Source organism: Hippocampus zosterae, chromosome 6 (genome assembly GCF_025434085.1).
Source record: "Hippocampus zosterae strain Florida chromosome 6, ASM2543408v3, whole genome shotgun sequence".
Taxonomy (NCBI): Eukaryota; Metazoa; Chordata; class Actinopteri; order Syngnathiformes; family Syngnathidae; genus Hippocampus; species Hippocampus zosterae.
The window spans coordinates 18,132,048-18,159,062 of NC_067456.1; the positions used below are offsets into that span (position 1 = coordinate 18,132,048).

Consider the following 27,015-nt stretch of genomic DNA (forward strand, 5'->3'; position numbering starts at 1 on the left):
CTAATTTATCACCTGTGTCATTGAGAAAGAAAGTGTTTTGAGTCATTGTCCAATAACTGGTGTTATTTTCGATAAGCATTTTTTCCACAAACCTTTGCTTCTCCCTTCTTTTTTATGAACCTGAGCAGCCATTCATCCACCGGCACCAACACAGACAGTTCCAACAGCGCCAACATCTCCGCTGAGCAAAACGGGTTTGTGAAAAACACTGCCCATTACAGGCGCAAAAAACACAAGCACCCCACGGTTGTCCAGTAGTGACGTCAAATATCGGCGACATTCCTTCCAGTCAAAATCAGTGCTGGTACACGAGTGCTGCCAAGAAAGCACAACCACCGAACACAGATTCTTCTCCTTCTGCGAATATTGCGGCCAAAACGCTGCAAACAGTCCACACTGGGTCCACATGAAGGACAACAAGCACCATATGACAAAAACAACAACAAGCAAAGCTTTTGAAGAGCTCTTGCCGACGGCTGCCAACTATGCCGCCATCTTGGATGAATGAAGTATCCAGCTTTCAGTCCAACTTTCAGTACTGACAGAAGGTTCACAGACTTTCTGATCAATGGCGACACTTTTTTTTTTAAATGACAAAGACGGAACTGGGTTTTTATCCGTCAATGTATGACTAAGCGGGTCAGGTACCAACGGACCTCTCAGTACCTCACTGACAGAGTGTGAGGACAGTTATACAGCAAGTATTTTTGCATTTTTAATTTGCATTACATTCCAAAGAAAAAGAACAATCACACCTTTTAATTATTCCATGAATACAGTAGCCTAAATGTTTTGTCAATGAATTCAAGGGGCGTTTTTTTTCTTAAAGTTTGCAGGATGAAGATGGTCACATGACATTTTCAACCCAGAAATTACACTTCTAAAAAGAAGGTCAACAAGCGAAGCCAAACATGCCGAAAGTCTACCTTCAAGATTGCACTGAGATTATTGAGGAGGGCTAATGTCGGGTAACGCTTCAGTGCAAAAAGTCGCTTTTAATTGATGCAGTCAGAGTGAGTTAAGTGTCCGGTTTACAAAAGCGTAACCTTGGAGGGTACTACAGCAATGACAAATGATTGTGGACAATAATGTACTTTTGCTCTGACTTTGAAGTGTCCACAGGGTGCGTTGAGCATATCCTGACAACGATTGACTTAAAATGTCTCATTAATTCAGATTGTGCCCTCAAAAGACTCGGCCTTTTTTATTTTAATGTCTATTTTTTCGTCCAAGCGCGTCTGTGGCTGTAGAGAACCAGATACATGATTGCACAAGTTTTTTTAGAATCAGAACAGAAAAATGCCGAATATTTGAACAAAAGTGGACAAATCATCCACTGTCCTCCTACCCAACAGCTTACAACTGTTCTCACTGAATCTTATTTGCCAGTGTGAAGCTTCCCAGCCCTTCATAGACTGTAATTAGTTGTTTTGACTTTGCAAGTGACCCAGAAAAAGTCCATTAGTGAGGCGGCCGCCAGACTCGCCGCTTGCTGTTTCGCCAAGGTTGCTCGAAAACGTATCAAACCACCAAAGCTTTGAGAGCATCGTCAGTCATCAAGTACACAAGGAGGCATGATATGCTCTACTTTTCCTCATATCTGATGGGGAAGAAAAGGTTGAGACGGTACAACAAGGGCCGAGTGCTGCTGTCTAAATACGCTATGGTCAGACATACTGTAAGTGGCTCCATCAGAATCTGAGCTTTTTACTCCAGCGCAGCATGACATCTCAAGCCAGCTGTGATCGAGGAAAGATTCTTCCATCAGCGACTGGGTGCGATCCTCTCAAAGAAGAGTGGAGGAATGGAAACTTGTCACTCCCCTGTATGTAAATAGCTCCATGCCACTTTATGAAAAAGTAACGTTGGTTGAGTATTTAAGATCAGAAGCACAAGGTTTCAGAACGTCTGCGGAGGAATAAACATTGCACGTTTGCCTCATTTAATGCAGAAGTGTACATGTCAATCTCCCATCTGTCCATGCAACAGGCTTACACATTCCAACACATCCAGCCTGGGGGGGGGCGGGGGGTGAACGCACTTGGCAAGTCAACATGATTAACATTATGTCTTTACGGAGCGCGAATTAGCTGTAGGTACTCAAATAGACAGACAGTTGAAATGTTCATCGTGGAAACACACCCGGGAAGATTTAATAGATCCTTGGTTACTTGTGATTATCATTATGGTGATACGCTATAACCAATGGGAATTGGAGCGCTCCATTAGAGAGGTGATCAACCGTTTGAATTTGGGTCGGATGAGACATTCCTTTGCATACGGAAGAGAGAAGATAGCTGGTTGATGATGCAAATCACTTGCTGGTTATGTATTTATTACGCCTAACATTTCTGGCATTTGAAATTGCCGGTGAATTCAATGAATGGCTGTATGACGGGTGTCAATAAAGACGGGAGCATTGTTGTCTTTGAGAAGGGACGCTTCGTGAGACGGGTTTCAGGTTGCGCTCGTGTACAACTCTTAGTTAGCATGGTCGAACACTAGGAACCAGCTGTCAATCAAAGAAGACATTGGCCTGGGCAGCAAAAGTGACACCTGTGTAACATGGCAAATCCCCTTGAGCAGGAACTGCCTGTAATTCTCACAATGGGGACGGTGTGAATCCAAACATTTTAAATTTGATTTGAATTAACCAACAAAGTCATATTTGTGTGAATCCATTAAAACAGGAACGTGATTATTCGCAAGAGCTTTAAAGGCAATCAACCCCAATTTCCCGTTCGTGACAAAACTGATTTTGATGAGACAAATTTATGCTCAAGAGATCGAGAGAAGAGATGAGGAGCCATTATCACCCTCAAATTGCTGCTGCCGTCATGTGAAAAGCTTTTGCTTCCTGGAAGGTAATTTTTTTAATCCGCAGGTAATTACTAATTCACGACCTCTGACCATTTAGCCAGACAGCTATTAGCGCCTCAGTCGGTAATTTGGAGATATTTAGTCCGTCAGCAAATCTGATAAGCGGCACCGTGTGTGATTTTTGTTGAAAGAGACAAGCAATGGAGCAATGCAGTGATTCAGACTTCAACAACCTGTTCTTAACTCCAAAAGTACAATAAGAACCCATCAGGGCAAACAAAATCACACAATCCATGCTGCTTATGATGTTCCAATACACAGTGTCCACAAAGTCTGGCGAGATTGGAGATTGGAGCGGTCCCCTTGTTCTTCACTCGACTGCTTTTTCTGGGGTATGCCAAAAGAAAAAGTGCACTCGATGAAGATTTCAAGCACCAGAGAGAACACATTACCGGTCAATGTGCTGAAATCCACTGCATTGCAGACCTATTCTTTTTTTTTTTTTTTACCGTGTATAAAGACTTGACGTGTGGTTACTGTGAGACCGTTTATCTTTACACTTTGTTTATTCAAGTATAACGCGGCGTTTACATATTCACAAAGCAATAACTGAGATAACACTGAAACAGGGAGGAAAAAAAATATCTAAAAAAAACCAATCACTAAATACACCGTGGAGCTTGTGATCAACATGATCTCACAAGATGATCACAGATGACGTTCTGTCATGAACCCAAAGTAGGAAGAATGTTTCCAGTAATTACGATTACTGGTTTGCATGGTAACATATTGAAATTTAACATGTCATCTGATGATTTTGTAGCCACAGTAATACCTAATTCTCAATAAATAAATCCCAAAACAAAACTCTGTGCTACATGCTGGGCTCATTGTCACCATAATCCTCTTAAAACACACACACAGCTCAAATGTCAAGGTGTCTTGGTGAGAAGCAATGCAGCTCTACCGCCCCCGCGTGCTTAATTAGAGACAGACAGACAGACAGACAGACAGACAGACAAAAACAGTCATAGAGCTCATGAATGCTTTCCAGATCAAATAACGTGATTGTAAACATGTGCAAACATGAAATGATACAGTACATTTTGATGATACATCAAAGTGAATATTTGAATTTGTGAACTCGTCCTGCCTTTCAATTCCAGGCATTTCCCATCCAAATCCGAAGATAAAGCACAAACTGTCACCCAACAGTTTAATTTTAGACCTCCGATAGCAAGTTCACACGTGTGTAAAAGCACTGATGATGTAAAAGTGTCAGCAACTGCTCACGGTAGCACATTAAAGACAACATATATGCCGGCTAGCAAAAGTATTCAACCACCCCTTGAACATTCTGAAAAGTGGGATTTTGAACCATTCCACTTTTTTGCTTTGTGTGAAGGATTATTGTCTTGGTTGAAGGTGCATCCCAATCTAAGGTCTTTGTAGACCTAAATAGTGGTAGTACAATTTGTGTTCATATTGTATTTAATTGAAAGATGTTTGTTGTTTTTTTTTCTCTTTCTCCTTTCTTCTTTCTACATACATTCTTGCTGCTGGAGGCTGTAAATTTCCCCAGTGTGGGACGAATAAAGGATATCTTATCTTATCTTATCTTAGCCTTGCATTCGGTTCTATCCATCGCTCTTCCCCTCAACTCAAGCTGTCATCCCTTTTCCTGCTGAAGAAAAGCAGCCCTAGACCATGAGGGACGACCGGGTCTTGGTAGGTTTGCAGTGGTCTGATCCGCTCTCCATTTCAAGAAGATTGATCAAACAGGGCCCCGCAAGATGTGGAAAGCTTTTGAAATCTTTTCACATGCTAATCTTGCTTTAAACTGCTCCTCAACTTCATCCCGAACCTGCCTCTACATTTCATGGATGGATCGAACAGTGCTCTGCGAGATGTGTAAAGCTTTTAAGATCTTTTCAAACGCTAATCTTGCTTTAAACTGCTCCTCAACTTGATCCGGAACCTGCCTTGGTTTTAATGATTGCTCCCCAATATTCTTTTAACCGACCTCTGACACCATCAGACCATATACCGAGGCTTGACGACACACAGTTGGACAGCTTCAGAGGCAGGATTCGCCCCATTACAAAATGATTGGCTGCCACGTTTAGGATATCTCAATCACGTAAAGAAATGTTAAAAAGACAAAAAAAAGGGGCATACCAGTACATGTTTTTTACAGGACAGGGACACGATATACACACGTGTGCACACAAAGACAGTTGCATACCAGTATATGCTGAACTGATAAAACAACTATGGATAAAATACAAAGACAAATGGGAATGTAAGGGAAACAAAGTGCAGACATTCAACATTTGATGTCTTTGTTAGAAGTCTGAATGTGACCTTTTGACCAGTAGGGAACACATATTTTAATGCACCATTTAACACTACATACCACATTATATACTTTTTGATTTATGAATCATACTGAAACATTTTTGCTTGAGATGCCACCCTATTCCTGTTATCGTAGGTCCTTGAGTTGTGCCCTTTTTGGAACAACACAATCCCACTTTTCCAACAGTATTTGTATTGCTGGTATACAACAGCAGGCATTTTCTTCTTCAGCATCATCCTTCTATCACCAAGGATATCCTTGTTCCCAACGTGGTCCACCCAGGTTCATTTACATAAAATCACAGCACTGGCAGATTGGAAATAATGCATAGTGTCTTTTCGTTGTTGCCATGACTCACTATTTAAAAACAGCAGGCTCATTCATATGCATCAGTGTTCGTCAAGTTCTCTGCATTGAGCTTTTATGATTGAATGTGGGTGTGAAATTTTTATTTTTGTGTGCTAACAGCCTACATGGAGGGTCTTTTCTGAAAAAACATGCATTATGGAGCAAGTACATTTTACCAACACATTACTTTCTACGGAAGTGTGGAACTGCCAACGTGGAGTAAACATTTTGGATTGGCCAAACATTCCAACGTAGTTGGAAGGACTTTCGCCTGCTGCCCGAAGACAGCTGGGATAGGCTCCAGCACGCCCCGTGACCCTTGTGAGGATAAGTGGATCATACAATGGATGGATGGACGGATAAAAATATAAATAATAATAATAAGAAGATGAACAACACTAACATAAATAGAGGTCATTCTTCTTAAACAATCTAATCACAGTACTCACTATCTATCGATTTAACGTGATTAAATTTTTATCGCAAGATTAATGCAGCAACATGTCACAGCGGATGTTACGTTGCTCTACAAATAAGCCGGAAACAAAACAACAAGTGCGCTGCACAGGTCCACGCCCATGTCAGTTTTGCCAGCCATGGCAGTGCGAGACACCGAAAATTGATACTTAAAGAGTTTATGAATGGAAAGTTTACTTTTAAAAAGTTGCCAGATGGTTCCACTGACAAAACCAAAGTTAACCGTATGTTTTGCAGTCGTAAACTGAGCTATCATCATAGCACGTCGAGCCTGAAATACCACTTAATGACCAAGCACATAGCTGATGTGAGTACTCCGCCCCCTCGGCTAAGACAGACAGCTATGGATAATTTCAAAGCGAAGAAAATGGATAACACGACGAAGAACAAATTTGCTGAAGCCATAGATAAATGTATGGCTACTGCATGCAAGCCTGTCAACATTGTCCACAGCTCGACTCAAGCTGAAATCATTCGCACTGCTTCTAACGACTCCACTACGGATTGCCAGCGAGAGCCCCCATTACAAGCTATGTACAGAAATTGTACGTAGCGGAGAACGCTAAGGTACACCAAGCGGGAGAAGACACTGTTTCGGCGGAGAAATAAGAGACTAGGTTGATGAGCCTCTGGTTAATAAAGAGCAGGTAGCCTGTTGAATACAATGTATGCCACTGACACGATTGTTACTTGTTTGAAACTATTTTGTGTGGAAGGTTACCGTGTTCCGTGTCAATATAAATAAAGGGGGTGGAGCGTCTCTATGTTCGTCTGACAGTGACGGTGCGCTGAGACACGTCGAGAGTTCAGCGGTGCAGTGGTAGCGACCACACTGAAAATAAGAAAACGTCTCCAGTCTTGTGCCTCGAAACAAGTGTAGTCATTCGAAATGATGTCTACACAAAAACATAGAGAGACTTCCGTGCAAGAAGAACCAACAGAATCAACATAGCCTGACTGCTGTGTTTAAAGCAAACTTGAGAAAAACGAAGTATGCAACCATGGCTTAAATCCAATATAGGCTGAGTACTAGTTTACCTAAGATGTGCACTTTATAATTTTATATTGCTCCGTTTTAATTTCCTAAAAAGAGCTGTTAAAGGAGCTATTGTGAGACAAAATATTTTTTTCACTGTTGTTGATGAGACAGTCAGTCATGTTGTGTGAGATTATGTGTGAATAACTGGTCCAAGTGAAAAATGTTCATGTAAAATTGAAATGCTGTTGTTGTCATCAATCAGTAAATATTTGCATTTTGCACATAGAAAACTAATCCATGATTCCATGTTAATGAGAGCATTAAAACGGGAAAAATAGGACAAAAATATCAAAGGAAATTTAGAAATGATAAAAAAACGTGTGAGTAATCACGATTAATTATGAGTTAATTATGACAGTTGCATTTCTAATCACGATTAAATATTTTAATCGTTTGACAGCACTAGTATAAATAGTTTCTTTTTTGTTTTGTTTTAGTTGCGCGAGTGAATAACCCGTGGCACTATGGGAAAAACAAACGTTGATAGCATTTAGCCTACCATTACGTTCATTTGCGGGTTTGCTTCAACACATTTCCGTATACGTTCAAACCTATGTAAATATGTTCAAATGCACTTGGAAATATGTTCAAACGTGTGCATTTGAATGTCAATATGTCTGAATGTATTTGCAAATGCACTTGAATGTGTCTGCCAGGCAACAATTTTTACTCCACATTGGTAGTTCCATGTTTCCGTAGGGTTCTGCTTCTATTCTAATACATAATTTCATCTACTGCTTATGGGTCTTGGGTTTGAGAAAACATGCTCTCATGATAAATAGTCATTTTGCACAGGGCTCGGATAGCGGAATTTTCTTGCACAACTCAACAGAGTCCCAAACTCAGTGCAGCCTCCTGTTCATTGTGCAGAAGAAACAGGTAAAGACAAAAAGAGGCGTGTACCTGATGGGCATCACTGAGATTGGGGGGCGGGGTGGGGGAGCTTAAAAGACATTCAGTCCAGCGTAACCTCGGGAACAGTCGGTAACATGGTCGCCGTGCCCCGTTTGGACTCCCTCATCTTGTCCAGGGCAAAGAGGAGGTCGAGCTGGGTGATTGGTCGCAATCTATCCTCATCCACGGGTCTGCAGAACCCAACAACAAAAATTACTAACAACACGCAGCCAGAGGTATGAATAGTTCGGTTTAAAGTTTTACAATTAGAACACAGATAATCCAATGCTGTTTCAAACAAGAGTCAAACAAGAGTCAATGATAACATTTGCTCAATATTGACATTGTTAGAAACGACCTTCAACAATTTATTATTGTATTTGTGGCTGTAGTTTACAGTGGTTTTGACAAAAGTAGTGAATGCATTCGTTCATTAATTCAGATAATGCAACTCCAAAAGGAAACTCGTCAAGTCAAACTCAAAAGACTCCTACCTCATATCATCTTTCACCATTTTGATTTTGTTTGTTAGCCCATATATGCCATTATCCTTTGTCTGTTAGCATTTAGCTAGTAGCCTTTCCTAAAGCAAATTTATATGTTTGGTTTAAATAGTGTTATTACTATACCTTATGTTTTTTAACAGTAAACTTCAAGTGGGAGTGGCTATAAACAGCTTGAAGCAAACGACTGGCCTCTTTTTTTTTTAAATACTGTTGACTATCTGCAAATTGCTTGCTTGAGAGCATATTGAGAGCATGCAGATTCGTCACGTGATCACCTGAGTGCACCATGAAGTACGGCAAAACTTAATGACTGCCGAATTTAAGTGCACAGAAAACGGAGTGATTTTGTGACTTTATTATTGAGTTATTTTTGCCCATCTAGCCATAACATCGACCACTTCAACTGCTGTTTTCACCGTTTGAATCATTCCATTCACACCGCACAACCTTTATCGTGATGTTTTCAAAGCCGTATCCCCTTACACTGGAGCTAATTTAATGTAATGGCGGAGGTTAAATTTGCCTGTGATGGTGATTTTGATATATAGCAGAGCGGAAAAGGTGAGCATGGAACTTTATAATAAACTTTATTGTGCGTTAATTCAAAAATCATGATTTCATCTTGCGTCAAGCATGGATTTGAGACGGCTGCTGTTAAGAATTTAAGAAGAAGTTGAGCTGATTTGCGGTGGGTGTGGCTCATACGTTTTGTCTTCCTGGACCTCTCCTAACTGCTGGGCGATCTGCCTCATCTGTTCCTTGCGGACGTAGTCTCGAACTCTGTACATGGCAGCATCGCGGCAAAGTTCCCGCAAGTCGCTGCCCGAGTATCCGTTTGTCTTCTCGGCCATCTCCTTCAGATTAATAGTGGCGCTCAACTGCCCAACAGAAAGCAGAATGGTAACGTGACAGAACAGAATAATTAATGGGAAGGCAGTCTTTAAAGTCCACTTTTTGCACGCATATAAATCACCTTACATTTTCTTCCGCTAATATCAGCCGCAGGATGTCATGTCTTTGTTTTGAGTCCTGCAGAAAAAGCACAATAAAGGACAATTTTTAGTGGCAGTGTTATATTAGTGCTGGATGATTACAGAAAATATAACAATCCTATTTTGATTGACATTGAAATCATGCTTATTAAAATGATGATTTGATTTCTAAACTTGGCAACTAAATCTCTTCTCAAAACTATCATCGCAGCCTGTTCATACCCGCACGTTGACCATTTTATTCTTGTCCACTCTAATAATCAGTTTTGTCAAGTACAAAATGACTTTGTAAATGTCATGTGAAATTCAAAGGTCTTGCATTTTAATTTTGCAGCGACATCTATGCCTTGCATCGATGCATAGATTGGAGCCTTGAATAACCATGACCCTCATCTCTGTATCACATTTATTCTTCTTATTTAGTCTTGGGATTTGTTGGGCTAACATGGGATTTCGGGGATTGTATTTTTGTGCCATGCGTAACGTGTTCTGGTAAAAAATGTGGATTTTGCATCCTTGAGTTGTGAGAAAATGAAAATTCTGTGTATCCTTGAAAACACAACTTAAATATAACTTGAAAGGAGAAAAATAAAACACTTAAGAAAGTAAATAAGACTATATGACATTAATAGCAATTAGAAAGAACAAATGCTGTTCTTGTGCCTTTTGGCCTCTTAGGGACAGTGTTCTGCCATGCATGGATGGCGTACACACCTTGAATTACAACAGAAGATCCATCCATCCATCCATGCATCCATTTTCGGCACGTTCTGCTCATTCATCGGTTTTCTTCAATTGAAACGTTTAAACATCAATAGAAGCCAAAATTGAAATCACGATTTGAATTTTGATGAATCGTCCGGCCCCTAATCCAATGAACATTTTATTAAATAAATACACTGGCCATGACGGATCTTGTCAGTTTTCCATTCCAAAAAGTTATTGCTTAAAGGTGTTTGTGGATGACTATGCAATTATTTCTAACCAGGCATGGCAAGAACTAAAATCTGTTCATTCTGTAGTCATCATTTCATCATTAAATAATGACTGTTCCCTAAAAAAGGACAGTGTTAACTCAGTGAAGAGTGTCCCAAGTGTCGCGCTTTCATCTCCCTTGTCATGCTTGGTGGAAGATTTTCTTCCCCAAAAGAAATCAAGGGTTAACTGTTTTGATTTCTACTACTGTCTTGAAGGCACTCTCTCCTAACGCCAAAAGCGACCCCCTGCGTGCCCCCCCCCCTCTACTTTTTCTGCAGCATGATTCTGACTGAGGGCTTACACTTGCTGCCACCTGCTGGACAGATCTTAAATCATTTACAAAGCAGACAAGCCTCATCCTGAGTCGGCGCCCGAGTTAGACCCTTCCTCACACTATCACGATGACGCAAAAAAAACGCAAAAGACGTAACGTTTTTATACGTCATGGGGAATTAAAGAGTTAAGTGTTTGTGTATGTATGTATTGTACAGTAACAATACTGTTCAATATTCTTCTGAATATACAATATTTCACAGATTGAACATGCTTTTGCAAGGAAGTTCTTACAGGAAGGCCAATGTGAAACGTGGTGGGCATTCTGCGTAGGATAGCAGGATCTACATCTTGTGGTCGGTTTGTTGCCCCCATGACCATCACCTAAAATAGACACAATGATACAGCAATGATCGCGCTCAGAGCCGTTGATAGAGAACAACAATGATCTGGGTGCAACTCCAAACAGACACAATCAGCTTTAGTCACAGAGTGTGAGTACCGGTAAGTGCTTGTATTAACCTGGGTGGCTGAGGAAGTTTCCATGCCATCCCACAAGCTCATGAACTGGGCCTTCATCATGGCAGTAGCTTCGTGATCAAGGCTGGAGCGGTTCCTGAGAAATGATTCTGACAAACAAACAAAAAAAAATCAAAAACTCATCCACCTGAATATCAAAGTGGGATTACAATAATTGCTACCGTTTGACAGAACCATAATTGGAATTCTGGAGTATGGTGTAATGGGAATTGGACACATAACGGCGCTAAATGGAAGTGACTGTTCGTACTGAATGCTGACCGTACCTTTGAATGCTGACCAGTTATTTTGCGGATAAGCAAAGTTGCACTAGTCTGTACTCTGTATAGCTGCTCAAAATGCTGATTATGCTGGCCTTCACCACAACCACAAGATAAAATGAGAGCGCAAGACGCGGAGGGGGAGAGGGCTCCCCTTGACAGATCTGTGAATGGTGTCCCTCCATGTTTTTCTCTTCTTTTACTTTCTGAAATAAATATCATCATTTTTTATAAATACTTTGTCTTGGTTTCCCTGGACAAGACAATGGAGCAATACCCTGGTACATTTTCCCATGTGTTCAAGTGCACCATAAGAGTAACTCAACTCTATTTTGAGGGCATCACAAGATCCAGAACATGGTGTGTCCGTCTTTCTTTTTTTTTTGTTGCCACACTAAGAAAAAAAAATCAATCATGGATATGCATTGTCACCGTCAATAAATATTATTATTATTTTTGAACCACAATATATATTTTTTATTGTACGGAATGAATGATTGAACTCTACACCTTCAGCCTCACACATGTGCTATTTAGACACAGCATGTACACATTTTTTTTCAATTGTTTTTGTGACACAGATGAACAAAATGCGGCGATACTGCAGAGACGTTTCTTATGATCTAGCCACTCGGTTCCCAGAGGGCATTGTGTGGTGTAATGCAGTTACAAGGACATCAATTCCTGTCATTCATTCATCGGTGTGTGGATATATATATATTATATATATATATTTTCTATAAGGGTGCTTTGAGGAGTCAAAATGACCTCTTAAAAATATGTAGAAATTCAAACTGGCAATTTCCCACCATGGTGTAAAAAGAAAAAAGTGCAGTAAAAATTTGCAGTCAATTGGCATTTTAAACTGTTGTGCATAATATTTTGGAATTGTTTATTTTTTTGTAATTTTGAAAAACAACTCATTGTGGGGACTTTGTTCAATAAAACCCTAAATACAGAATTTATTGGGAAATGTATCCCATACATTAATGAAAATGTTTAACTGTAAATCACTAACTATTGAGGAAAATCAGAAAAACAGTATATGGCTAATCTGGAACCCACTGTATTATAATTTGATCAAGCATTTGGACTTTGTATATAACAGTCTTGTCTTTGACTTCCTGTGGTTAAGCGTGAATCTTTTCATCTGCAGCTATTTTCATCCCGGCATCGATGGAGTGACAATATCGCCCGCTATATGTACAGTATACATACAAAAGTAAACATTTTCTAAAATATGTGCTTGAGAGTCATCCTGTTTGATCAACTCACCAATTTCATCAATAAAAATGATACATGGTTGTAGTTTGACCGCCAATGAAAAGACAGCAGCTGTGAGCTTTTGCGATTCGCCATACCACATATCGGTCAGCGCCGATGCCTGCAGGTTGATAAACTTGCAGCCAGAAGCTTTGGCTGTCGCCTTAGCAATCATGGTTTTGCCACAGCCTGGAGGACCAAACAACAAAACACCTGCAAGGACAAAACAGTCACAGGTCTTACACATTTTACATATGGATTATTATTCTGGTGAGCTCTTTGCTGTTCTTGAAGACAAAATATAAATGTGTATGACTACAACTACAACAAGCAGTATTGTTGCAAGTGCAGTGATATAAACACACGTCTTTCCAGAATTTGGAAGAAAAGAACACCATTTTCAATAACTTTGCAGAACAGAACATGTTTTTTTTCTGACTGGCTTGGGTCCCATGAGTTTACGCTTTTCACAGTAGATAAACAAAACATGGAGACTAAAAATGGTACATGGCTCACAGAGGCTCACAGAGCACTAATTTCGGGGGTTGTCTAATCCCTACACAAAACTTGGAGGCAAACAGAAAAAAAAGGGAGTGACTGCTTGAATCTCGGGCTTGGCTGATACGGATTTTTGGAGACCAATGCGATTCTGATATTTGGCATAAAACAACCAAGATAACTGAGTCATCGGCCAATTAATTTAAAAATAAGTAATGAAACAAATAACTTGCTGTTTGGGTCGCTTAATATTTACAAGAACCAAGATTAGAATTACTGGCAGCACATGTGATGACTTTGCAATACTTTGTCCTGTTTAATTTGAGAGTGGAAAGACGTTTTCCAGTACAAAAGACACAAACTTGGCACCTGATTAATTTATCTTTCGATTTAGGCCATGGATGTGTGCACTACATAAGCGACATAATGAGCCGAGTTACTGGCAAAACATCATGCATGATGCCTTTTAACGTTAAATCCAATTTCTTCTCCTCCATTATTTTTTTTTGAAGTGTGACTTGAAAATAAAAACCACAGATGCCTCCCTCAGACATCAAAACATGTCACTTGTCTTTTTTTTTTGTTGGTAGGGGAGTGGGGGATTATTCAACAGCAATTCATTCAAAGTGTGCTTAAGCGGCCCATATGCCGCAATTGCCCATCCCTGCTCCAATTAATTTGTGCTGCCGTGCGTGTATGATCAAAAGAGTGCTTTGGCCCGGTGTCTCGGTAGTATTAGCTGGTGGCCTCTGCTCACATTTTGAAAGTAACGCCACACAAATAACGGCAGGAAGAGGAGGCCCACAGATCACCCCTGCGGCAGATCAGCCCTCACCTCCGGCTCGTTAAAAATTCTCGGTATGGCGTTGGTTTTTATAATCATAATACATTTTATTTATAAGCGCCATTCAAGACACCCAAGGACGCTTTACAATAACAAAAAACACAAAACAATACGGGTTGAACAGCGGCAGCCAAATCGCGCCAGCGTTCACTCAACCGTGCACCATGCAGGAAACTTTTAATGTTTCCTGTATCATGTGTCCCATCTCTAACAGTAAAATATTTTCATAGTCCATCAAGCCTGAAATGTTCACTGCACATATGTACAATTTGCGTGTCCTTGTGCACACCAGGAACTCGACAAAATCTGCATCACCTTTTCGTGGAAATTCTAAATTAAGATCCCAGTGTGCCTCCCTGTGGGTGGTTTCTGGTCAAACCCTTGCAAATTTTTGTAGTGCATTGTGAAGTTGTTTTTCTTTGTGTTCTCTTCATTGTTGAACGTCTGATTTATAATCTGGCTGGCAAATCTGCACACATATTGTGTCATGTTGGCCTCAATGTGGATGTACCCGTGTTATTGAAAATGTTGCCATAAAAGTGAACTATATCAATATAATGGTATATTTTGACGATACTAATCAATTACTACAAATCAAGCCATACAAGTACAATTAATGAAGCCTTCCTTTAACTAGGAGGAGGGGATACTGGAGGCACTTGCTTGTAAGGCTGTCATTACAATGAGTCGATCTCATATTTGCAGCTGCTGTTCTCGTACTCAGGCTGGATTTACACTGCATATTTCAAGTAACACAATTCAGATTTATTGCAAGAGGAACAATTCATGTGATCATGGAAGTGTAAATAGAAAAAAATGCATCTGAATCAGATAGCTTTTCATTGGAAACAGACATCTTCCAATTGCATGCGATACAGTATGTGCTGGATACAGTATCTGCCAATATGAGTGCAGCGTAAATGCACTGATCAGATATAGCAAACTGACAATGACAGTTTGAAGGAAAAAAATACAGCGATCTACAGAACAGTAAAAGCATGGCCGAGTAATATGATTTAAATACAGTACATCAGAGTCAGCAATTTAAGAAGCAACATGGAGGTTAAACTCATTTAAATGGCGGAAGCGTCAGCCCAAGCGAACTGAACATTTTGTAATGTTTAATATTTGTATTGTTTATTTGTTCCGTTTTGTCACTGCTCTGTGTTTACGTTTGTGGTGCCATTTCCACATCTGCGTTTGCAGGTGGTTTCATGTGTTCTATCAGTGTAAACACAGCCATATCGGCCGCGTCACCGGAAATGTACACAGACACTCGGATAAAGGCATGAAAGCGGAAAGAGGCACTTGGACCTGCAATGGGGATAAATCCAGCCTCATTTTATAATTCATCAAAATGTTTTTTGCCCAGCTTTGTTTTTAATGGTGTAAAGGAAAGTGCAACAACAATAACAGAAAGTCAATCAAGCTGGCACAAGACAAGGGCAAACCTGACAGAAACTGCACTTGCCAAGGGGATGTTGCCTCCCTGAAAATATTGTGTTATATTAGCTCTGTTATAGTTGCTTCAAGCTTGCGCTGTAAAATAGCCACATTATTTCTGTATATGGGTGTCAAAATTATTTCACAAGGAAGTATAATCTTCTGTCCAGAGAGCAATGAGATTTTCCAATGGTTGTCCATTGTTGTTCTGTTTACAACATGAACGAGTTACCTTTTGGTGGCTGAAAGAGTTTGGATCCAGCCAAAAGGTGTCTTTTCTGAAAGGGCAGAATGACTGTGTCTTGTAGCTCATTGATTATCTCATCAAGACCTGCAATATCTCTCCAGGACACCTGAAGCAAGACAAAGTATTGTTAAATGTGGAGAATTTGTCCCTGTAAGAGCAATTAGGTTACACAGTAAAAACTGCCGTGCCATTGAATTTATTTTGCTCAGAACGAGGGCTGAATGAATCTTATTTCAATTGTTTTCCTCAAGATTGTGACTGCGGTTTAATATGTAGATTATTTATGGGTCCTGTTCGGCTGCTGAATAATGCAGAATGGAGGATCTGTCTGCTTTTTATGCTGGAAGAGTTTTTCGGTATAATAGTAGAGTTTAGTATACTGCCACTGTGGCAATTTTTTATTCAGGGTGTTCTTCTAATGCAGGGATCCAGACTGATCCTAAATGGCTGTATTCTGTCCCGAAAACAATATGCAAGTGTGGCCAATTAATCTGCAGATTTTAATACTTGAATATATATTTTTTATTGCGGAAAATGTCCTGCTGCACTCTTTCGCCCATTTATCAGCAATAAAGTGAAAATTATTACATAGGTGAGTATTTACTTCACAAGTCTCTTTGTGATTATCTGTAATAAAAACTATTTGTATTTCCAAAATTATATGTATGTATAGCATTGTATTTGTTCATTTCTGTTCACAAATTATTTAGGAATTGCTATTATATTGAAAATGATCAGTTCAGTCTTAGTGCATGTGAAGAACATGCTTTTTAGAATTTATGAGCCATCAATCGGCAAGAAGTTTCTGTGACATTCAATCACTCTGTTTGGCTGATAGCAAGCGACTCAGAAATATATTTGCATTTTTTTCAAACCATGATTGTGGATTATATCTTAAACAATGATTTATTAGTCAGGTTTAGTGAGTATAAATTATGGAAATCTCAACATATGGCTGTGTGCACGCATTCCTTTTCATGCGCATGCATGTCCATAAATTTTGTTGCTAATCTCGTATGTGTACGTCATATCTGACCAGTGGTCACGCCATTAAAACCCTTTGTTCTGCCACTAGAATGAAGTGCTGCTGTGGGTGGATGAGTGAGTGAGTGAGTGAGTGAGTGAGTGAGTGAGTGAGTGAGTGAGTGAGTGAGTGAGTGAGTGAGTGAGTGAGTGAGTGAGTGAGTGAGTGAGTGAGTGAGTGAGTTGCTTCAGGGGAGGTAGGAACATTTGTTGCTTGATTTGACGGTAATGTCAGCCCTTTTTTTTCTCCCGTCCCTTGTCAACCCCCAAATTGCAGCCTTTGCTATTTGAAAATTGCATTACGCTACTTTGCAATTTGGTTTTGATTAATTGTTCAGTCCTACTCAAAACTGGAGCAGAATATAACTAACGGCAAACAATATAATGCAGTTGGGAATTCGAAAAGACCGCAAACCAACACCACAATGATAGATACAATGTTCAATCTATACATTTCTTACAGTGTACAACAAATGTTATTATTTAATTGAGGCCTTAAGAGTCTTCATTCTTGACTTATGGGGATTATAACCATTACCTTCATTGTTTGTGGATCCACTAGTTGTGATGCGATGTTCATCTCATACTCAGTGAGTTTGACGCCCTCAACACCAATCCTCTTCATAAGGTGTTCTGCCTGGGAGCACATTGGTCCAGATGCTCTTAAAGTAGCACATTTCGTTTTAACTTTAACAATGAAAACAAGACAAATACCCTTTTTTTGGCTTGGCTTTTCTGTTTAGCAGTGGGGTCCATTGCTTCCACAATCCATTTGATGCTGTAGTAGGTGGCTGCTCCAAAGATCGTCAGCCTCAACAGCATGCTCACCACCTCAGTCCTGGTCAACGGCCGGAGCAGAGCTTCTCGAGGAAGATCTTTTAACATCTTGGGTGGCTGATATCAGTACATTCACTTAATGAAGTAGAGAGAAGTACAATTACAAAGACAAATTTGGAAAACACCAAAGTCACCAACATTTTCAAATGAGAACATTTTGGGTTCTGATTGATGCATAGGGATACCAGTGTGATATGCCTGTATTTGATCAGTGTATCTTGAGTTAAATATGATATATGTTAAAATGTAAATAATATTCACCCATGTGAATACATTGATCATCGTGATGATTTCTTGCTATTTTTTAATATTTAACAAGGTAGTTAAATTTAAAAGGATTTAACAAGATAGGAAAACGATAAATGTCAATATGCAACACTATATTTCTGTAAATCACAGCAAGTGTTGACATTTTGAAATAATCCCTTGCACAACATTCCCAGGAAATCACAATGTCCTATCAATGAGCATTATTTTTAATACCAGCGCAGCTGGTAACTCATGTAGTCTATGTTGATGGCCCGTGCTGTAGTTTAACACAGATGGCGTGTGATGCATGCTAGCACTATGAATTGCATTTATGGCCCATAGCTTTGGGCCACAAATGCACGCTTTAATATTTAGTCGTGAACTGTTCTTAAAATAAAATTGGACGTTAAATACCGTGGACAAACACAAATAATAAATAAGCCTACACGTCAACTTCAAATTTACACATTAAAGTGGTGTTTGACATTCATCCAGTTTAGTGCGATTTAAGGTGCAAGGTTGGGTACTTATTATAAATTCGTCTTCAACATTTGCAACATGTTTACCTTGCATATTAGAGGAAACTGCGGCGAACAAACAGCACGTGTTCAGTAATGTGTCATCATCATCATAATCACGAGAGCAAGTTAAACATAGTTCAATCATTTTTTTATGCAACGCTGTACGCAAAACCTGAAAGTTGTCAATCTTACCAAATAAGATTATATGATGTAAACACGCAGGTATCTACGGTGCATCACGCATGTTAGACCGAGAGAAACACGAACTTCAGTTGGTTCCGGGGCTGTCTCTTCTTCCGTTTATTGGAACAAAAAGCCGCCACTGGGTGGCAGAAATTGCACAGAGGTTGAAGTTCCAGCACCGAGGACAGCGTTCAAATACGGCACTGAAATGACATATGATGGATATATCGAGCAGGACAGGCACTGTTTATCGTATTGCAAATAAACAAACAAACAATATATTGTATGGTTTTGTATTACAGTATAATAATGAGATCAGTGCCAAGAGATAACTGAGATTTGAGGGTGGGGAGTGGTGTGCCCCGATGGAACAGTTCAATGTGTATTCCTGGACAAGAGCATTTTGTCTTCTCCTTTTCAAATGAGTGGTGCAAACTGCTGTACAAATCTTAAACATCGTTTCTATTGCGGCGTGATAATGGATAATCCCATCCCCTTTTGATCAGCTTTAGAGATAAGGACCTAACAAATGAGCTTCCCTCGAATGCAATTTATCTCGTATGTGTCAAAGTGATTGTTAAGTGTCCCAGATTGTGCATTTAATGGGGAAATGTTGTAACAGCCTGTATCCAGATGGCTCTTTGATTCAGGATTTTCGTTAGGAAAATAGAAGTAGACTGGTGAGAAGAAAATAAATTGAATGATAGACTGCTAGCTAAATGAAGGTAGATTAAAATTATTATTTTTGACACAACACTTCTGTAAAGTAAGAGATCACAATGGCTCCTGTCCAGTCCAATCAAGCCAGAGAAAGTCAATCTTTCACAGACTGAGCTTCTAGTAGTGAGCAACTCAAAGTCCAGACTTGCTGAAGAAAATGGCACAATGCTTTATGTGTGACTGCTCACACCTCTGGCCCTCAAAATCCTTCATAAAAAGCCTTAATCCCTCATATGGCACTGTGGCGTGCCCCGGGAGATAGTGGACAAGCCTCAACATGTTGATGGGTCTGGGCAGCAATGTGCTGGCTTGTGTATCTGCATAGTGCAGCTGGGGATCCAGATTCCCACAACACCTTGTGCTATGCCTAAACATTCACTCTAAAGTGACTAAATAAAAAAAAATCATATGGATTGCCTGTCAAGCTTCACTTAGCATTGCTGAAAAAAATAATCACATTCGAAAGCTTTTCGCAGCAGAGACAGTTTGCTAACTGTCATGTAGCCGTACAGCAGAAATAGTGGTTAATGCAACAGGATGATGGATTTAGGATTCATTTCACCTGTACTTAATTTTTTTTGGAGAGGTCTGGCAGTATTTTGAATAATGTAATAAATAGATTATAGATCGATTTGATAATTTTGCCATTTCTCTTCTACACAACTTCTTCTGCGCCATTGCAAACAGACTTAGGTCTCTCTATGTGCAGATAACTGAATATAAAGCACAGTGCTTCATTTTATACCGGTGTGCCAACTCAGAATTGTTCTCAACTTTAGAAGCATATCTTTTTGAATTTACAGTCCTCAAAATAAAACATTTGTTGAAATTGATTAAATGTGGCAGAACCAGCAGCAACCGACACAACCAATGTCCCGGTGTGATGCACCACTGCTCAACATAAAGATTTCGTATGGTACTGAGGTGCTGATTTCTGTTCTCTTTATTCATTCTGTGACTTCACAATAAAAGATATTACAGCTGTTTCTCCTGACTGACAGTATGTGTAGAGTTTCCTTAACAACAAGGGCCTCTCCATGGTAACCATGGAACTGGCAACAAAAGGGAAACAAATACAGGGGGAAAAAAACAGAGAATGAGTTATTTCCTTTTATTCTATCACATCAGATAGGTTAGAAGGCTTTTCATTCTCAATGGCCTTTACGAAATTCATGCATACAGATAAGCCTGATTTCAGAGGCAGTGTGAAGAGAACACTTATTTATTATTCAGTTGAATGAAAATTTATTGAATATGCTTGAGAAACTGGATATTGTGTGCATGCGTGCGTGCGTGTGTGTGTGTGTGTTGCTTGAGAAACTGGTTAGTGTGTGTGTGTGTGTGTGTGCGTGTGGAAGTGATTATTTTTCACACATGAGAACAATAATATAACTTTATGACTATGTGAGCATCATTTAAATGTAACCAAATAGGTAACCAAAATACACGGTGTTCCAAAGGTCTTAGGCACATTTGAAGTCCCCATACTGTATCTCCTTAACTATGAATGGTAGTAAGATAAAAGTTGTGCCATTTTAAAGCTAATTACATTAAGTTTTTTGTAAGGCTATTAATTTTTTAAAATTTCTTTTCAGACCCATTATTGGCGTTCACTCAACCAGAAAAGGCATTTTGCGTGCTCGAATTTGCAAAAACTGAATCATGGACTGTTGTTCAACATGCATTTCGCAGAAAATTCGGAAAGGAGGCACCAGATAGGAAGTCCATAGTGAGATGGCATGATAAATTCGTAACGGATGGGTGCTTATGCTTTAAGCTGAAGGCACGAATAACAGAAGCTGTTGCAACCAGTGACAATGCAATGCTGGGACGCGTTTGGCAAGAATTTGATGTCATCGACTTGATGTGTGTCGTGTGACCAATGGTCACATTGAACATCTTTGAACATTCCATGTAAAAATTGAGATGACAAGATTTCTGAATTTACCAGATGCCTTGTTATATCCTTAATAGTGTCCGAGATAATCAATGTCAAAATGTACCCAAGACTTTTGGAGCACTCTGTATTTTCCGAGATCAATATAATGACAAAATAAAATCGTAAAATAACTCAATCCAACATTAAGAAGACCTGCCACCAACATTTTCTTAAATGTGATCCACAACCATTTGTTATAAAATGTTGAATAGCTCAACATTCAATTGCTGTCACATAAGCCTCAAGCAAAGTACTTTTCTACAGTGTACTTTAACCAAACAAATTGCATGTCATTAGAACTGCCACCCATGATGGCAGTTTTAGAGACAATAATGGAGTTGATAACATATTGAACAATATATTTGAACAACTTTCATAAAGCACCTTTAAGATGCTGAGCAAACAGTTGCTTAGACAAAACACACGCAATGATGCTTTTAAGTGCTCACAGAGTTATAATGAAGTCTAAATCTATTGTATTTGTCACATAAGTACCGTATGTGGGCAATATGCAATTGTCAATGTGGACCGCTGTAAATCCCCTCCGTGAGCCGTCACCGTACCGTGGTGGAGGGGTTTGTGTGTCCCAATGATCCTAGGAGCTAAGTTGTCTGGGGCTTTATGCCCCTGGCAGGGTCACCCATGGCAAATAGGTTCTAGGTGAGGGGCCAGACAAAGCACGGCTCACAAAGCCCCTTATGACAAATAAAATCGATGGTACCCAGTTTCCTTTGCCCGGACGCGGGTCACCGGGGCCCCCCTCTGGAGCCAGGCCTGGAGGTGGGGCTCGTTGGCGAGCGCCTGGTGGCCGGGCCTACACCCATGGGGCCCGGCCGGGCTCAGCCCGAAGAGGCAACGTGGGTCCCCCTTCTCATGGTCTCACCACCCGTGGGAGGGGTCAAAGGGGTCGGGTGCAATGCGAGCTGGGCGGCAGCCAAAGGCGGGGACCCTGGCGGTCCGATCCTCGGCTGCAGAAGCTAGCTCTTGGGACATGGAATGTCACCTCTCTGGCAGGGAAGGAGCCCGAACTGGTGTGTGAGGCAGAGAAGTTCCGACTGGATATAGTCGGACTTGCCTCCACACACAGCCTAGGTTCTGGTACCAGTCCTCTCGAGAGGGGTTGGACTCTCTTTCACTCTGGAGTTGCTCACGGTGAGAGGCGCAGGGCAGGTGTGGGCATACTTATTGCCCCCCGGCTCAGTGCCTGTACATTGGGGTTCACACCGGTGGACGAGAGGGTTGCATCCCTCCGCCTGCGGGTGGGGGGACGGGTCCTGACTGTTGTTTGTGCATATGCACCAAACAGCAGCTCAGCATACCCACCCTTTTTGGAGTCCTTGGAGGGTGTGCTGGAGAGTACTCCTGCTGGGGACTCCCTTGTTCTACTGGGGGACTTCAATGCTCACGTGGGCAATGACAGTGAGACCTGGAGGGGCGTGATTGGGAGGAACGGCCCCCCCCGATCAGAACTCGAGTGGTGTTTTGTTATTGGACTTCTGTGCTCGTCACGGACTGTCCATAACGAACACCTTGTTCAAGCATAAGGGTGTCCACATGTGCACTTGGCACCAGGACACCCTAGGCCGTAGTTCGATGATAGACTTTGTAGTTGTATCATCGGATTTGCGGCCACATGTTCTGGACACTCGGGTGAAGAGAGGGGCGGAGCTGTCAACTGATTACCACCTGGTGGTGAGTAGGCTCCGATGGTGGGGGAAGATGCCGGTCCGTCCTGGCAGACCCAAACGTATTGTGAGGGTTTGTTGGTAGCGTCTGGCGGAATCCCCTGGCAGAAGGAGTTTCAACTCCCACCTCCGACAGAGCTTTTCCCATGTTCCGGGGGAGACGGGGGACATTGAGTCCGAGTGGACCATGTTCCGTGCCTCTATTGTTGAGGCGGCCAATCTGAGTTGTGGCCGTAAGGTGGTTGGTGCCTGTCGTGGCGGCAACCCTCGTACTCGCTGGTGGACACCAGCAGTAAGGGATGCCGTCAAGCTGAAGAAGGAGTCATATCGAGCCTTTATGGCCTGTGGGACCCCAGAGGCAGCTGACGGGTACCGACTGGCCAAGCGGAACGCAGCTTCGGTGGTCGCCGAGGCAAAAACCCGAGCATGGGAAGAGTTCGGTGAGGCCATGGAAGCCGACTTCCGGACGGCTTCGAGGAAATTCTGGTCCACCATCCGACGTCTCAGGAGGGGGAAGCAGTGCACCACGAACACTGTGTACAGTGGGGATGGGGCGCTGCTGACTTAGACTCGGGACGTTGTGAACCGGTGGGCAGAGTACTTCGAAGACCTCCTCAACTCCACCAACATGCCTTCCTTGGAGGAAGCAGAGCCTGGGGACTCTGAGGTGGGCTCTCCTATCTCTGTGGTTGAAGTCACCGATGTGGTTAAAAAGCTCCTCGGTGGCAAGGCCCCAGGGGTGGATGAGATCCGCCCAGAGTTCCTCAAGGTTCTGGATGTTGTGGGGCTGTCCTGGTTGACACGCCTCTGCAACATCGCGTGGTCAACGGGGAGAGTGCCTCTGGATTGGCAAACTGGGGTGGTAGTCCCTCTTTTTAAAAAGGGGGACCGGAGGGTGTGTTCCAACTACAGAGGGATCACACTCCTCAGCCTCCCTGGTAAGGTCTATTCAGGGGTGCTGGAGAGGAGGGTCCGTCAGGAAGTCGAGCCTCAGATTGAGGAGGAGCAGTGTGGTTTTCGTCCCGGCCGTGGAACAGTGGACCAGCTCTACACCCTTAGCAGGGTTCTCGAGGGTATGTGGGAATTCGCCCAACCAGTCTACATGTGTTTTGTGGACTTGGAGAAGGCGTTTGACCGTGTCCCTCGGGGAGTTCTGTGGGGGGGTGCTTCGTGGGTATGGAGTACCGAACCCCCTGATACGGGCTGTTCGGTCACTATACCACCGATGTCAGAGTTTCGTCCGCATTGCCGGCAGTAAGTCGGAATCGTTTCCAGTGAGGGTAGGACTCCGCCAAGGCTGCCCTTTGTCACCGATTCTGTTCATAACCTTCATGGACAGAATCTCTAGGCGCAGCCGAAGCGTTGAGGGGGTCCGTTTTGGTGGCCTCAGTATTGCATCCCTGCTTTTTGCAGATGATGTGGTGCTGTTGGCTCCTTCAAACGGGGCTCTCCAACTCTCACTGGAGCGTTTCGCAGCCGAGTGTGAAGCGGTTGGGATGAAAATCAGCACCTCCAAATCTGAAACCATGGTCCTCAGTCGGAAAAGGGTGGAGTGCCCCCTCCAGGTCGGGGGGGAGATCTTGCCCCAAGTGGAGGAGTTTAAGTATCTTGGGGTCTTGTTCACGAGTGAGGGCAGGAGGGAGCGAGAGATCGACAGGCGGATCGGTGCAGCGTCTGCTGTGATGCGGACGTTGTATCGGTCTGTCGTGGTGAAGAAGGAGCTGAGCAAAAGGGCGAAGCTCTCAATTTACCGGTCGATCTACGTTCCAACCCTCATCTATGGTCACGAGCTATGGGTCGTGACCGAAAGAACGAGATCCCGGATACAAGCGGCCGAAATGAGTTTTCTCCGCAGGGTGTCCGGGCTCTCCCTTAGAGATAAGGTGAGAAGCTCGGTCATCCGGGAGGGGCTCCGAGTCGAGCCGCTTCTCCTCCACATCGAGAGGAGCCAGATGAGGTGGCTTGGGCATCTGATTCGGATGCCTCCTGAACGCCTCCCTGGTGAGGTGTTCCGGGCATGTCCCACCGGGAGGAGACCCCGAGGAAGACCCAGGACACGCTGGAGAGACTATGTCACCCAGCTGGCCTGGGAACGCCTCGGGATCCCCCGGGGAGAGCTGGAAGAAGTAGCTAGGGAGAGGGAAGTCTGGGCTTCCCTGCTAAAGCTGTTGCCCCCGCGACCCGGCCCCGGATAAGCGGTAGAAGATGGATGGATGGATGGATGGATGGATGGATGGACCGCTGTAAATGAGCGTAATATGTGAATGAAAATGAGGCACCAACATCCCAAAACTGTGAATGGAAGTCTCTAAATCACCAAATGTCTGCATGCGTGTGAATGTTTGTTCGACTGAATTTTTAATAGACCATGGAGACCCACAGCATTGCTCAAAAATCAGTGCCTCCCTGGCCATCATGGTTGACAGCAGTCAACCCACTGTCAATGATTCCATTTTAGCGCGAGACGGCCGCACGCAAGGTCTAGCAAGGTCTGTGTGACAATGATTCCATGACACTGGTATGCATTTCAGTCTGAAATGCTCCAACGCGTTCTTTTTAACTCATTTTTATTTTCCACTCTGTCAACCACTTGTGCCAAATCAGCTGTTCAGTTTCTTTGTATGAGGCAAATATGAAAATGCAAAATGCCAATACAGCTCAGGTTTTAAATTTTTTTTGAAATTCTGTATACATTTGCCGTGGGCCGTGGGGTTGCGAGCGGTTGGTTTGTTCTTTTACGATGGCTGAATTGGTTAAAAAAATTAATTAAAAAAAATCTACCTTCATGTAATTTGGAGGATTTTCCCTTTGCAGATCTCAAAAATCACATTCCGTATGGCTAAAAACAAGACAAATCACTGATATTATAAATGTTCATAATATTAATATACATTATAAGCTGATTGGAAAAAAACAACAATCACTGGGGCTATTTACTATTTTGGCTTCATACATCACCATTGGACGCTTTGAGCCAAGTCTCAAAAACAGATCCAGTCACAACAGCTTCTTAGGTCCTCACCACTCTCCTGAAATGCTGGAGCCAACTCCATGATCATCACCTGGCACGGAGCATTCAGACAAATGGACATCAAACTGAAATGAACACGCCCAATTTTACTGGTAGATTCTAATTGCAAATGCAATTCCCCCATCGGGGTATCGGGGTTGTGACAGGAGAGTGTGTGAGTGCGGACACAGTGGCATCGTGACACGAGTGTCTAAAAACCCACAACAATGACAGAGCTCCTCTGGCAGGGAAGACATTTGAGGTCAGAGCATGTGAGACTTGTCCTGTCAAGTGAAACAATTGGCTACTTCCAGCTCCCATTCATCAAAGTGACAGCACTTGGCCACTTGGAAATGAATGAATAAATAAAGTAGGATACATTCAGTGCGCATGTAAAGTGGAGCCTGCTGCGATAGCACTGTTCAAAAGGATTGTCGACATTGTTGACGAAAATTGACCCCCCCCCCCCTTCCCTCATGACTGAAACTCGACATACATCAGTTTACCGCTCTCTCAGTATTATATATTCATTAAATAGAAATGATTCTGACTTTGAAGATCTCAAAAAACTCAATCAATGTCAGTTTAGCAACATTCATGTCCCCCCCCCCCAAAAAAATCCCAAATAATCTTGGAAAGCCTGAAATGTTAACGATACATCGGAATTGTCTCTTGCATTCACAGTGCAAAGGAATATATTTGTATGTACTGTACGTATGTCAAGAGAAAAACAATGTTTCACCCTGACTCTCTTGCTGTTGAGCTATGAGCTGCCAGATATTCATTATTGATTATTACACTTGTTGGCTACTGTTGTTGCCTTGGTAATCACCTAAAGATAACTTTTTTCCCCATGAGTATGGCCATTTTGTTTGAGGTTGAAATGAATAAATACATCAGGCTACTTTTCATATTTATTGCATGTGCCAGGTACATAAACAAGACACCGAATCAATGCAGAGCAATGTTTTACAAACAAAAGTTTTGATAACTTTCAATAATCCATCAGAAACATTCGGGGGGCCTCTGACCTTGGAAAAAATATAGAGACAGCAGCTATAGGAGGG

The 27,015-nt window shown here is 42.0% G+C and overlaps 1 protein-coding gene across 3 annotated transcripts; it reads right to left on the minus strand.

Annotated features, from left to right (window-relative positions):
- Positions 1-1,291: 1,291 nt before the first annotated feature.
- On the minus strand, positions 1,292-18,690 carry atad1a (ATPase family AAA domain containing 1a). 3 transcript variants are annotated; one of them, XR_007962591.1, is made up of 10 exons: positions 17,519-18,565; positions 17,343-17,441; positions 15,767-15,887; positions 12,762-12,962; positions 11,209-11,315; positions 10,981-11,070; positions 9,422-9,472; positions 9,149-9,321; positions 7,947-8,128; positions 1,292-3,207 (listed from the first exon to the last, which is right to left on the minus strand). XR_007962591.1 is itself a non-coding variant. In XM_052067027.1 (10 exons), exons 2-10 carry the CDS (start codon positions 17,687-17,689, stop codon positions 7,999-8,001), a joined length of 1,143 nt encoding a protein of 380 aa, XP_051922987.1. In that variant the 5' UTR covers positions 17,690-17,741; positions 18,604-18,690; the 3' UTR covers positions 3,354-7,998. The 3 variants fall into 3 exon arrangements, 2 of the variants coding, with proteins under 2 accessions (XP_051922987.1, XP_051922988.1); XM_052067027.1 differs by lacking the exon at positions 1,292-3,207 and adding an exon at positions 18,604-18,690 and having other exon boundaries at positions 3,354-8,128; positions 17,519-17,741; XM_052067028.1 differs by lacking the exon at positions 1,292-3,207 and having other exon boundaries at positions 3,354-8,128; positions 17,343-17,437; positions 17,519-17,665.
- Between the last annotated feature and the right edge of the window lie 8,325 nt (positions 18,691-27,015).

What these genes read in the sequence shown, in the direction of transcription:
- atad1a (XM_052067027.1), bottom strand. Translation starts at nt 17,689, where the DNA reads ATGTTAAAAGATCTTCCTCGAGAAGCTCTGCTCCGGCCGTTGACCAGG. An exon ending in ACTCTTTCAGCCACCAAAAG is followed by an intron (nt 12,963 to 15,766) that starts GTAACTCGTTCA and finishes TTGTCCTTGCAG; the next exon opens with GTGTTTTGTTGTTTGGTCCT. An exon ending in GAGGTCCAGGAAGACAAAAC is followed by an intron (nt 8,129 to 9,148) that starts GTATGAGCCACA and finishes TGGGTTCTGCAG; the next exon opens with ACCCGTGGATGAGGATAGAT.